At 52.6% G+C, this 13,835-nt stretch overlaps 1 protein-coding gene across 4 annotated transcripts in view; it reads right to left on the reverse strand.

Moving 5' to 3' along the window:
• Window positions 1-1,749: 1,749 nt before the first annotated feature.
• Window positions 1,750-13,835, reverse strand: part of LOC147116868 (casein kinase II subunit alpha) — a 70,511-nt gene continuing 58,425 nt past the window's right edge. For all 4 annotated transcript variants that reach the window (XM_085987295.1, XM_085987293.1, XM_085987294.1 and 1 more), the window contains 2 exons: window positions 11,814-11,903; window positions 1,750-2,516 (listed from right to left, as the gene is read on the reverse strand). In XM_085987295.1, the coding sequence (XP_085843421.1) occupies window positions 2,401-2,516; window positions 11,814-11,903 (206 nt within the window). In that variant the 3' untranslated portion in view covers window positions 1,750-2,400. The remainder of the gene's footprint in view (window positions 2,517-11,813; window positions 11,904-13,835) is intronic.

Here is a 13,835-nt window from a genome sequence, read left to right on the forward strand (position 1 = left end):
TGGTTGCAAACCAAACTCCCGCCATGATGTTCTTCAATAGAAGCCTAAGATGCCGGCTGGATTTGATCAAGCCAAACATCAGAAGGGACATGGAGAACCGGCAATTTCAAGGCATGAATGAAAGGCCAACTAGAACCTTCCAGATAGGTCAACAAGTTTTGGCCCAGGACTACCGTACCGAGAAATGGCAGCCTGGAACTATCTGCACACGACTAGGACCGCTGATGTATACCGTGGACATTGGAGAAAGCATAATAAGGCGCCATGCTGACCAGATCATAGAGTCATCCGAAAAGGGACAACCTACACCACAACTCTATACACCTAATGATGAAGTAGAGATACCCGTAGTATCTACCTCCGATCCGGTGATACTGGAACCAGATGAACCCGACACTGGCATTCAAGCCGAATCAGCCTTGCCAAAAGAACCTACTACACCACCAGAAACTACTACACCACCGAGGCGTTATCCGGACCGAGTCAGGAAGCCTCCAGAGAGACTGACTTATAATTGATTAACTGCAGCAATGTGTAGATTATTGTTCTTGTAACATGTAATTAATGATTACTTAAAATATTATGTACTGGTTAGCGAAAAGGGGAGGAATTGTAGTGTATGTGCCTTTAAGAGCCCCCTGTGTACTGTAATGCCGGTAATGGCCACTCGGGCTATATAAGCCTGTATATTGTGTTGTATCAGTTAGTTCACCTCCAGACTTTGTTCAGTAAACACCTGTGAAACCAACTCCTGCCTTCAGTGTCTCTATTAACACACGGATACAACATTAACTCTGTTTCTCTCTCCACAGATGTTGGAGGAGAAACTTCTTTCCCCAGAGTGGCGAGAATGTGGAACTCGCTACCACAGGGAGTGGTTGAGGCGAATAGCAGAGATGCATTTAAGGGGAAGCTCGATAAACACGAGGGAGAAAGGGGTAGAAGGAGGTGATCATAGGGTGAGATGAAGAGGGGTGGGAGGAGGCTGGTGTGGAGCATAAACACCAGCACGGACCAGTTGGGCCGAATGGCCTGTTTCTGTGCCGTAGACACGATGTCATTCTATATACGTTTTTGGTCACCCCTCCTAATATCTCCTTCTGTGGCTCCGTGTCCATGTTTTTCGACCACGCTCCTGCGAAGTGCCTTGGGACACTTTGCCACATGAAAGGCGCCGCATAAACAGCAGTTGTTGTTGTATTCCTTAAACCGAGTCCAATGATTTGGCCTCAACCACCCTCCCCGAGTAAACCCGCTCCCGCTGGCTGGGTAGAGTCGGCAGGGTAAAGTTGCACATGGTGCGGGCAGGCAACAGAGTAGATGGGCTGAATGGTCTTTTCTCAGACTAGATGCAGGAAGGATGTTCCCGATGGTCGGGGGGAGTCCAGAACCAGGGGTCACAGTCTAAGGATAAGGGGTAGGCCATTTAGGACAGAAATGAGGAGGAATTTCTTCACCCAGAGAGTGGTGAACCTGTGGAATTCTCTACCACAGAAGGCAGTAGAGGCCAATTCATTAAATATATTCAAGAAGGAGTTAGATATATTTCTTAAGGCTAAAGGGATCAAGGGATATGGGGAGAAAGCAGGGACAGGGTACTGAGTTTGGATGATCAGCCATGATCGCATTGAATGGCGGAGCAGGCTCGAGGGGCCGAATGGCCTCCTCCTGCTCCTATCTTCTATGTTTCTATGTTTCTCGTTCCAAACCTGTGCTCAAGGAAATGAGAGTAGTTAACAGCAACGCGGCATCAGAAAAAGTATAACTTTTATTGTTACCTTTAGCCTGGAGAGAGGTGGTGGTGGAGGAGAGGGTTCTCATCATAACACTTAAGGGAGGTTAAATACCATAAATCTCATCATGTTTCTTTAATTCCCCCCTCATTGATCCCCTGAGGGGGTTGGGGTCAATATCTCAACTAACGTCTAGTCTCGCTCGAGTGTCGGCTTCAAGAGGAGCACCAATAGTTCAGGGCTGGGTTGTAACGAACATATAAAATAAATTGGTTTTTTTTGTTGTGTTTTTTTTTTCCATAGCTCTCTGCTATAACGGAGGCTGCGTATTCTAAAAACCTGGTGTCACAAAAAGACAGTAGCTACGTCGCTGACCGAGACAGGACAGGACAGGAGGTCTCTGCATCCCAGCAGGTAATTACACAGAAACCCAACGCCATTAAGAGCCTGCAAACCTAAATTATTATTATTTTTTTTTTTTTTTTTTGCAGGTGGTCTGTCATTTTTTGCACTGAACGAAAATAAACGTGTTAAGGACCCACGAGCGACTGGGCTCCGTCTCCGGCCCGCCCGCCTGCCTCCTCCAGGAAACCCACGTCGGAGGAGGAGGAGGGTGCGACAGTGCGGTGGGGCCCTCGGTGCGTCAGGCAACGTCAAGAGCCAAGGGTCAAGGCTGTGCTCTGGCCGTGGCGGGAACCGGCGGTCCCAAGGTGTTGGGAGAAGACATGACTGGCGATCCGGCGAGTGGGCCCAAGGGCTGCGACGTGGGCATCGAGATTATACCTGCAGGAGAGGAGGGGAGAGGATGGGGAGAAGAGAGGGGAGAGGATGGGGAGAAGAGAGGGGAGAGGATGGGGAGAAGAGGGGGGAGAGGATGGGGAGAAGAGGGGGGAGAGGATGGGGAGAAGAGGGGGGAGAGGATGGGGAGAAGAGAGGGGAGAGGATGGGGAGAAGAGGGGGGAGAGGATGGGGAGAGGATGGGGAGGAGAGGATGGGGAGAAGAGAGGGGAGAGGATGGGGAGAAGAGGGGGGAGAGGATGGGGAGAAGAGGGGGGAGAGGATGGGGATAAGAGGAGATGATGGGGAAAAGAGGGGAGAGGATGGGGAGAAGAGGGGGGAGGATGGGGAGGGGGGAGGATGGGGAGAGGGGAGAGGATGGGGAAAAGAGGGGAGAGGATGGGGAGAAGAGAGGGGAGAGGATGGGGAGAAGAGAGGGGAGAGGATGGGGAGAAGAGGGGAGAGGATGGGGAGAAGAGGGGAGAGGATGGGGAGAAGAGAGGGGAGAGGATGGGGAGAAGAGAGGAGAGGATGGGGAGAAGAGGGGAGAGGATGGGGAGAAGAGGGGAGAGGATGGGGAGAAGAGGGGGGAGAGGATGGGGAGAAGAGGGGGGAGAGGATGGGGAGAAGAGAGGGGAGAGGATGGGGAGAAGAGGGGGGAGAGGATGGGGAGAAGAGAGGGGAGAAGATGGGGAGAAGAGAGGGGAGAGGATGGGGAGAAGAGAGGGGAGAGGATGGGGAGAAGAGAGGGGAGAGGATGGGGAGAAGAGAGGGGAGAGGATGGGGAGAAGAGAGGGGAGAGGATGGGGAGAAGAGGGGGGAGAGGATGGGGAGAAGAGAGGGGAGAGGATGGGGAGAAGAGAGGGGAGAGGATGGGGAGAAGAGGGGGGAGAGGATGGGGAGAAGAGGGGGGAGAGGATGGGGAGAAGAGAGGGGAGAGGATGGGGAGGAGAGGATGGGGAGAAGAGAGGGGAGAGGATGGGGAGAAGAGGGGGGAGAGGATGGGGAGAAGAGGGGGGAGAGGATGGGGATAAGAGGAGATGATGGGGAAAAGAGGGGAGAGGATGGGGAGAAGAGAGGGGAGAGGGTGGGGAGAAGAGGGGAGAGGATGGGGAGAAGAGGGGAGAGGATGGGGAGAAGAGGGGAGAGGATGGGAAAAAGAGGGGAGAGGATGGGGAGAAGAGGGGGGAGGATGGGGAGAGGGGAGAGGATGGGGAAAAGAGGAGATGATGGGGAAAAGAGGGGAGAGGATGGGGAGAAGAGAGGGGAGAGGATGGGGAGAAGAGAGGGGAGAGGATGGGGAGAAGAGAGGGGAGAGGATGGGGAGAAGAGGGGAGAGGATGGGGAGAAGAGGGGAGAGGATGGGGAGAAGAGAGGGGAGAGGATGGGGAGAAGAGAGGGGAGAGGATGGGAGAAGAGGGGAGAGGATGGGGAGAAGAGAGGAGAGGATGGGGAGAAGAGAGGAGAGGATGGGGAGAAGAGGGGAGAGGATGGGGAGAAGAGGGGAGAGGATGGGGAGAAGAGGGGGGAGAGGATGGGGAGAAGAGGGGGGAGAGGATGGGGAGAAGAGGGGGGAGAGGATGGGGAGAAGAGGGGGGAGAGGATGGGGAGAAGAGGGGAGAGGATGGGGAGAAGAGGGGGGAGAGGATGGGGAGAAGAGGGGGGAGAGGATGGGGAGAAGAGAGGGGAGAGGATGGGGAGAAGAGAGGGGAGAGGATGGGAGAAGAGAGGGGAGAGGATGGGGAGAAGAGAGGGGAGAGGATGGGGAGAAGAGAGGGGAGAGGATGGGGAGAAGAGAGGGGAGAGGATGGGGAGAAGAGAGGGGAGAGGATGGGGAGAAGAGGGGGGAGAAGAGGGGGGAGAAGAGGGGGGAGAAGAGGGGGGAGAAGAGGGGGGAGAAGAGGGGGGAGAAGAGGGGGGAGAAGAGGGGGGAGAAGAGGGGGGAGAGGATGGGGAGAAGAGAGGGGAGAGGATGGGGAGAAGAGGGGGGAGAGGATGGGGAGAAGAGGGGAGAGGATGGGGAGAAGAGGGGGGAGAGGATGGGGAGAAGAGGGGGGAGAGGATGGGGAGAAGAGAGGAGAGGATGGGGAGAAGAGGGGGGAGAGGATGGGGAGAAGAGAGGGGAGAGGATGGGGAGAAGAGAGGGGAGAGGATGGGGAGAAGAGAGGGGAGAGGATGGGGAGAAGAGGGGGGAGAGGATGGGGAGAAGAGGGGGGAGAGGATGGGGAGAAGAGGGGGGAGAGGATGGGGAGAAGAGGGGGGAGAGGATGGGGAGAAGAGGGGGGAGAGGATGGGGAGAAGAGGGGGGAGAGGATGGGGAGAAGAGGGGGGAGAGGATGGGGAGAAGAGGGGGGAGAGGATGGGGAGAAGAGGGGGGAGAGGATGGGGAGAAGAGGGGGGAGAGGATGGGGAGAAGAGGGGGGAGAGGATGGGGAGAAGAGGGGGGAGAGGATGGGGAGAGAGGGGGGAGAGGATGGGGAGAAGAGGGGGGGAGAGGATGGGGAGAAGAGGGGGGAGAGGATGGGGAGAAGAGGGGAGAGGATGGGGAGAAGAGAGGAGAGGATGGGGAGAAGAGGGGGGAGAGGATGGGGAGAAGAGGGGAGAGGATGGGAGAAGAGGGGAGAGGATGGGGAGAAGAGGGGAGAGGATGGGGAGAAGAGAGGGGAGAGGATGGGGAGAAGAGGGGAGAGGATGGGGAGAAGAGGGGAGAGGATGGGGAGAAGAGGGGAGAGGATGGGGAGAAGAGGGGAGAGGATGGGGAGAAGAGAGGGGAGAGGATGGGGAGAAGAGGGGAGAGGATGGGGAGAAGAGGGGAGAGGATGGGGAGAAGAGGGGAGGGCAGTGGAGGGAGGGAGCGGGTTGGAGTAGGCAACAGAAAAACACAGCCAGGTTAGAGGCAAGAGAGTCACAGTACAAGTCTCTCTCCTCTCCCCCTCCCGCCACCCCCACAAAGAAAACACATACCTCGGAGTTGTCAGGTCCCCACCAACTTGTTTTAAAGTGAGTTTACACAGAATGTACAGCACATAAATAAACCAACTGGTCTATGCCGGTGTTTCTGCTCCACACGAGCCTCCTCCCACCCACATCATCTCACCCTGTCCTTCTATCTTATGTTGTAAAGCTTTTATTTCAAAAGGATACTACTGTAGTATCAAGGTAACAACAGAAAACAGATTACATTCCAGAAGACTTCCCACTATATCTATAAGTGAGCAAGAACTTGAGCAAAGGGCAGGTTGCTTACAATCCACTGTCCCTCTCCGCTCGCTGCACAGTGATTCCCAGCAGATACATCTTATGAACGTTACTGGAGGAGAGGTGGCCTTGCTCAGCGCTGTGCTGTGCGTGTGGAGAGCCTTTGGCTTGATCCCCAATATCCTACTGCAGTAAGTCACTGGGTGGAACCGCCACCATCGCCAGTTGGGGTTGGGAAGGCAGCGGGTGAAATAAACAGTCACCAAACAGCGAGCAATGGATTAGCATCGTCCGCCCGCGGGAGGTGAAAGGCCAACGAGACCACAGATCAGGTTCAGTCGCAGTGGGTGGGGAACAGTCGGATGTCAAATCCTCCTCAACTCAAGCAATGGTTGGTGCGTCAGGTAATGAAAAGAGAACTTGCATTTCTATAGCGCCTTTCACCACCTCAGAACGTTCCAAAGCGCTTCACAGCCAATGAAGTGCCTTTGAAGTGCGGTAACGTAGGAAACATGGCAGCCAATTCGCACAAAGCAAGATCCCCACATACAGCAATAACTTAAATGATCAAATAATTTGTTTTTAGTGATCTTGGTTGAGGGATAAACATTGGCCAGGACACCGGGGAGAACTCCCCTGCTCTTCAAAATAGTGCCGTGGGATCTTTTACATTCACCTGAGAGAGCAGACGGGGCCTCGCTTTAACATCTCATCTGAAAGACGGCTCCTCCGACGGTGCAGCACCCCTCAGTACTGCACTGGAGTGTTGGCCTCGATCTTATTGGAGTGGGGCCTGAACCCACAATCTTCTGACTCCAGGCCAAGAGAGAGTGCTACCCACTGCACCACGGCAGACCACACACACACACAGTGCTTTGGCCCTGCACTCTCTGGGACGTGAGTTATCAAATGAATTCTAAGCAGCTGCCCGCAAGAAGGAAGCACGGGCTGTTACAAGTGTTCCCCGTGTACCTGCCGCTGGTTGGCTGGAGCAGCGCCGCCAAAACCCTGGAACATGCAACGTTCCCGTTAAGCTGCACGGCCGCTCGGCGCTCGGCAGGTCCTGTGCAGCTGGTGAGCTGGCTTTTAAATAGAAAAATCGCGCATGCACGGAATTTTGAAAGGGCCGTGTGGGACAAAAGAAAATTAGAGAGAACATTGATCACATATCAGTCTCTTGACTGAGATGCAGGACCCTGGTGAAGAAGGTGAATCTAGTGGCAGGGCCCTGGTGAAGGTGGTGAATCTAGTGGCAGGGCCCTGGTGAAGGTGGTGAATCTAGTGGCAGGGCCCTGGTGAAGGTAGTGAATCTAGTGGCAGGGCCCTGGTGAATCTAGTGGCAGGGCCCTGGTGAAGGTGATGAATCTAGTGGTAGGGCCCTGGTGAAGGTGGTGAATCTAGTGGTAGGGCCCTGGTGAAGGTGGTGAATCTAGTGGCAGGGCCCTGGTGAAGGTGGTGAATCTAGTGGCAGGGCCCTGGTGAAGATGGTGAATCTAGTGGCAGGGCCCTGGTGAAGGTGGTGAATCTAGTGGCAGGGCCCTGGTGAAGATGGTGAATCTAGTGGCAGGGCCCTGGTGAAGGTGGTGAATCTAGTGGCAGGGCCCTGGTGAATCTAGTGGCAGGGCCCTGGTGAAGGTGGTGAATCTAGTGGCAGGGCCCTGGTGAAGGTGGTGAATCTAGTGGCAGGGCCCTGGTGAAGGTGGTGAATCTAGTGGCAGGGCCCTGGTGAAGATGGTGAATCTAGTGGCAGGGCCCTGGTGAAGGTGGTGAATCTAGTGGCAGGGCCCTGGTGAAGGTGGTGAATCTAGTGGCAGGGCCCTGGTGAAGGTGGTGAATCTAGTGGCAGGGCCCTGGTGAAGATGGTGAATCTAGTGGCAGGGCCCTGGTGAAGGTGGTGAATCTAGTGGCAGGGCCCTGGTGAAGGTGGTGAATCTAGTGGCAGGGCCCTGGTGAAGGTGGTGAATCTAGTGGCAGGGCCCTGGTGAAGATGGTGAATCTAGTGGCAGGGCCCTGGTGAAGGTGGTGAATCTAGTGGCAGGGCCCTGGTGAAGGTGGTGAATCTAGTGGCAGGGCCCTGGTGAAGATGATGAATCTAGTGGCAGGGCCCTGGTGAAGATGATGAATCTAATGGCAGGGCCCTGGTGAAGGTGGTGAATCTAGTGGCAGGGCCATGGTGAAGGTGGTGAATCTAGTGGCAGGGCCCTGGTGAAGGTGGTGAATCTAGTGGCAGGGCCCTGGTGAATCTAGTGGCAGGGCCCTGGTGATGGTGAATCTAGTGGCGGGGCCCTGGTGATGGTGAATCTAGTGGCGGGGCCCTGGTGAATCTAGTGGCAGGGCCCTGGTGATGGTGAATCTAGTGGCAGGGCCCTGGTGAAGATGATGAATCTAATGGCAGGGCCCTGGTGAAGGTGGTGAATCTAGTGGTAGGGCCCTGGTGAAGATGATGAATCTAGTGGTAGGGCCCTGGTGAAGATGGTGAATCTAGTGGTAGGGCCCTGGTGAAGATGGTGAATCTAATGGCAGGGCCCTGGTGAAGGTGGTGAATCTAGTGGCAGGGCCGTGCAGAGAAAGAAGGAAGTTCAAAGAATTCTTTTTAAAAATGGTATTCTTATTTTACATGGTAAGCAACAATTAACAGCAGTCCTTTAAAGAACATAAGAATTAGGAACAGGAGTGGGCCATACGGCTTTCCTGCCCGATCCCCACATCCCTTCGTTCCCCTAGAGTCAAAAAATCTATCGATCTCAGCCTTGAAAATCCTCAACGACTCAGCCTCTACGGCAGAGAATTCCAAAGATTCACAACCCTCTGAGTGAAGAAATTCCTTCTCATCTCAGTCCTAAATGGCCGACCCCTTATCCCGAGACTGTGACCCCTGGTTCTAGACTCTAATTCTAGAGTACTGGTTCAGACTCCGACACTCCCCTTATATCTTGCATGATCATCCGCCTGCCTGGCTGTGAGCAATGAAAGGCCGAGACCACAGTTACGTAAAGAACCGTGGGATATTTTACTACGTTAAAGGCGCCATATAAATACAAGTTGTTGTATAGATCAGATTAGCAGCGAATTATGAAGCTGGTCTTAAGAGATTCTGAATGAATGTACAAACCATGAACACAAGTTATTTAAATAGGGTGAGAGGGAGAAAACCCAGAAAATAATGGACCAATTAGTCTAACATCAGTTGTGGGGAAGTTACTAGATTCTGTTATTAGGGACAGAGTGACTGAACAATTGGGTAAATATGAGCTGGTCAGAGAGAGCCAGCATGGATTTGCAAAGGGTAAGTCGTGTTTAACGAACCTGGTTACATTTTTTGAGGAGGTTTTAATAGTGTAAATAGGGAGAAACTGTTTCCAGTGGCAGAAGGGTCGGTAACCAGAGGACACAGATTTTAAGGTGATTGGCAAAAGAACCATAGAAACATAGAAGATAGGAGCAGGAGTAGGCCATTCGGCCCCTCGAGCCTGCTCCGCCATTCAATGAGATCATGGCTGATCATCCAAATTCAGTACCCTGTCCCTGCCTTCTCCCCATATCCCTTGATCCCTTTAGCCTTAAGAAATATATCCAACTCTTTCTTGAATATATTTAATGAATTGGCCTCCACCGCCCTCTGTGGCAGAGAATTCCACAGGTTCACCACTCTCTGGGTGAAGAAATTCCTCCTCATTTCAGTCCTAAATGGCTTACCCCTTAGCCTTAGACTATGACCCCTGGTTCTGGACTCCCCGGCCATCATAAACATCCTTCCTGCATCTAGTCTGTCCAGGCCTGACAGAATTTTATAGGTTTCGATGAGATCCCCTCTCAATCTTCTAAACTCCAGTGAGTATAAGCCCAATCGACACAATCTCTCCTCATACGTCATTCCTGCCATCCCAGGTATCAGCCTGGTGAATCTTCGCTGCACTCCTTCCATGGCAAGAACGTCCTTCCTCAGGTAAGGCGACCAAAACTGCACACAATACTCAAGGTGCGGTCTCACCAAGGCCCTGTACAGCTGTAGCAAGACATCCTTGTTCCTGTACTCGAACCCTCTTGCTACGAAGGCCAACATACCATTTGCCTTCTTAACCGCCTGCTGCACCTGCATGCTTACCTTCAGCGACTGGTGCACAAGAACACCCAGGTCTCTTTGCACTTCCCCTTCTCCCAATCTATTGCCATTCAAATAATAATCTGCCTTCCTGTTTTTGCCACCAAAGTGGATAACCTCACATTTATCCACATTATAGTGCATTTGCCATGTTTCTGCCCAATCACCCAATCTGTCCAAATCGTACTGGAGTTTCTCGACATCTTCCTCACAGCTTACCCTCCCACCCAGCTTTGTGTCGTCTGCAAATTTGGAGATATTACATCCAATTCCCTCGTCCAGATCATTAATATATATTGTGAACAGCTGGGGTCCTAGGACCGATCCCTGCGGTACCCCACTAGTCACTGCCTGCCACTCGGAAAATGACCCGTTTATTCCAACTCTCTGCCTTCTGTCCGCCAACCAGTTCTCTATCCAAGTCAGTACCTTACCCCCAATCCCATGTGCTTTAATTTTGCACGCTAATCTCTTATGCGGGACCTTATCGAAAGCCTTCTGAAAGTCCAAATACACCACATCCACTGGTTCTCCCTTATCTATTTTACTAGTTACATCCTCAAAAAATTCCAGTAGATTAGTCAAGCATGATTTACCTTTTGTAAATCCGTGTTGACTTTGTCCGATCCTGTCACTGCTCTCCAAGTGCTCTGCTATTACATCTTTTATAATAGATTCTAGCATTTTCCCCACTACCGATGTCAGGCTTACCGGTCTATAATTCCCCGCTTTTTCTCTACCACCTTTTTTGAATAGTGGGGTAACATTAGCTACCCTCCAATCCATGGGAACTGTTCCAGAGTCTATCGAGTTCTGGAAGATGACCAGCAATGCATCTACTATTTCTAGGGCCACTTCCTTAAGTACCCTGGGATGTAGATTATCAGGCCCTGGGGATTTATCGGCCTTCAGTCCCATCAATTTTCCTAACACCATTTCCCTACAAATACTGATTTCTTTCAGTTCCACCCTTTCATCAGGCCCTATGTTCCCCGGCATCTCTGGGAGGTTATTTGTGCCCAGAGGGGGGGATGAGGAGAATTTTTTTTACACAGCAAGTTGTGATCTGGAATACACTGACTGAAAGGGCGGTGGAAGCAGATTCAATAATAACTTTCAAAAGGTATTTGGATAAATACCTGAAGGGGTAAAATTTGCAGGGCTCTGGGGAAAGAGGAGAGTGGGACTATTTGGAGAGCTCTACCAGAGAGCTGGCACAGGCACAATGGGCTGAATAGCCTTCTTCTGTGCTGTGTGATTCTATGAATCATTTGACGGCTACTTGGGACCAGGGACTATAGTAGCACTGACTGGATCCATATTTAAGAAAAGATATACTTGCTCTCGAGGCGGTTCAGAGAAGGTTCACTCGGTTGATTCCAGAGATGAGGGGGTTGACGTATGAGGAAAGGTTGAGTAGGTTGGGACTCTACTCATTGGAGTTCAGAAGAATGAGAAGCGATCTTATCGAAACATATAAGATTGTGAGGGGGCTTGATCGGGTGGATGCGGTGAGGATGTTTCCACTGATGGGTGAGACTAGAACTAGGGGGCATAATCTTAGAATAAGGGGCTGCCCTTTCAAAACTGAGAAGAGGAGAAACTTCTTCACTCAGAGGGTAGTAAATCTATGGAATTTGCTACCCCAGAGAGCTGTGGAAGCTGCAACATTAAATAAATTTAAATCGGAGATAGACAGTTTCCTAGCAGATAAGGGAATTAGGGGTTACGGGGAGAGGGCAGGGAAGTGGACGTGAGTCTAGATTCAGATCAGCCATGATCCTATTGAATGGCAGAGCAGGCCCGAGGGGCCGTATGGCCTACTCCTGCTCCTACTTCTTATGTTCTTATGGACGGCGGGGAGAAGTAGGGCAGAGTCTGGGAGAAAGTAATAATCGGATTATTATGCCATTAAGGGATGCCTGTGTACATTTCAGTTTATGATTCAGAAAACATCCTCTACGGTCCCTTAACAAGCCTCCCTCTTGGGTCAGTCTGCTTACCTGACATCAGACTGGCGGAGCTGACTGGGGTACTACTGGAGGACATACTCGCTGTCGAGCCCATTCGCACCTGATCTTTCACTACTGGATCTGTGCAGGAGAGAGTTTAAGATTTAATAAACACACAACAATCATTTTCTGCCTACACAGGAACAGGAGGAGGCCATTCAGCCCCTCGAGCCTGTTCTGTCATTCAATGAAATCATGGCCAATCTGTATCTTAACTCCATCTATCCGCCTTGCTTCCGTAACCCTTAACACCCTTGTCTAGCAAATATCGATCGATCTCAGTTTTGAAATTTTCAATTGATTTCCACTACCCTTTGTATGAAGCATGGCTTCCTGACATCTGACCTGGTCACACGAATCAAAATAAAATATAAAAACACGCAATATCTTCATCCAACTGGTTTCCTGAAAAATAGATTTCAGCTTCAATCCAACAGGGTCCCAGGAACAGCTGCATCTTACCATGCCCTCCCCGTCCCGTCCCCTCACCATGAGCTGCAAATCTCCGCCGTGACACCGGGGTAGGATTAGTGAGCGAAGGGTAGGTACCGCCCCTCAAGAAGTGGCAGTGTAAGATTCCAGAACTGGTTACAATAACGGGACCGTCAACTCACTGAGCTGCATGATACCCCCCCCCCGCTGGGTGTCAGCCGTGGCTCAGTGGGTAGCACTCTCGCCTCGGAGTCAGAAGGTTGTGGGTTCAAGGCCCACTCCAGAGGCTCGAGCACAACAATCCAGGCTGACACTCCAGTGCAGTGCTGAGGGAGTGCTGCACTGTCGGAGGGGCAGTACTGAGGGAGTGCTGCACTGTCGGAGGGGCAGTACTGAGGGAGTGCTGCACTGTCGGAGGGGCAGTACTGAGGGAGCGCCGCACTGTCGGAGGGGCAGTACTGAGGGAGCGCCGCACTGTCGGAGGGGCAGTACTGAGGGAGCGCCGCACTGTCGGAGGGGCAGTACTGAGGGAGCGCCGCACTGTCGGAGGGGCAGTACTGAGGGAGCGCCGCACTGTCGGAGGGGCAGAACTGAGGGAGCGCTGCACTGTCGGAGGAGCAGTACTGAGGGAGCGCTGCACTGTCGGAGGGGCAGTACTGAGGGAGCGCTGCACTGTCGGAGGGGCAGTACTGAGGGAGCGCTGCACTGTCGAAGGGGAAGAACTGAGGGAGCGCTGCACTGTCGGAGGAGCAGTACTGAGGGAGCGCTGCACTGTCGGAGGGGCAGTACTGAGGGAGCGCTGCACTGTCGGAGGGGCAGTACTGAGGGAGCGACGCACTGTCGGAGGGGCAGTACTGGGGGAGCGACGCACTGTCGGAGGGGCAGTACTGAGGGAGCGCTGCACTGTCGGAGGAGCAGTACTGAGGGAGCGCTGCACTGTCGGAGTGACAGTACTGAGGGAGCGCTGCACTGTTGGAGGGGCAGTACTGAGGGATGCTGCACTGTCGGAGATCAGTACTGAGGAAGCGCTGCACTGTCAGAGCGGTAGTACTGAGGGAGTGCTGCACTGTTGGAATGTCAGTACTAAGGGAGCGCTGCACTGTCGGAGGGGCAGTATTGAGCGAGTGCTGCACTGTAGGAGGAGCTGTCTTTTATAGCAAGATGTTTAACATACAAAGTAACGGATGGATAAGAAGATAGTCGGACATGTGCTGTAAGGACTTGGTACTAGAACTCGACAGCAGCGGAGGAGGAGCCCGGCTTGAAAACCGGCGGCAGCTACAAGGCCCGACCAGTTCGGGGGAGAGCAGCAGCGGAGGAGGAGCCCGGCTTGAAAACCGGCAGCAGCTACAAGGCACACCAACTCAGCAGCGGGGAGAGAGGTAAAAAGTAATCAGTGTGTGACGTCACCAGGGAGCAGGTAAGTGATTGGTTGGTGAGTATTTCTCTTTTTTTAAACTTTAACTCTGTAGTTTATAGTTACTAGGGTCTTTTCTGGTGTAGCAGGGACTGTTGGTAGACTATACAAGCGCCTTAGAGATAATTTTAATTGGTGATAGTAAATTAATTTAAATTAAGTAA

Source organism: Somniosus microcephalus, chromosome 5 (genome assembly GCF_052327205.1).
Source record: "Somniosus microcephalus isolate GS21.2 chromosome 5, FLI_Smic_1.0, whole genome shotgun sequence".
In the NCBI taxonomy this organism is placed as follows: domain Eukaryota; kingdom Metazoa; phylum Chordata; class Chondrichthyes; order Squaliformes; family Somniosidae; genus Somniosus; species Somniosus microcephalus.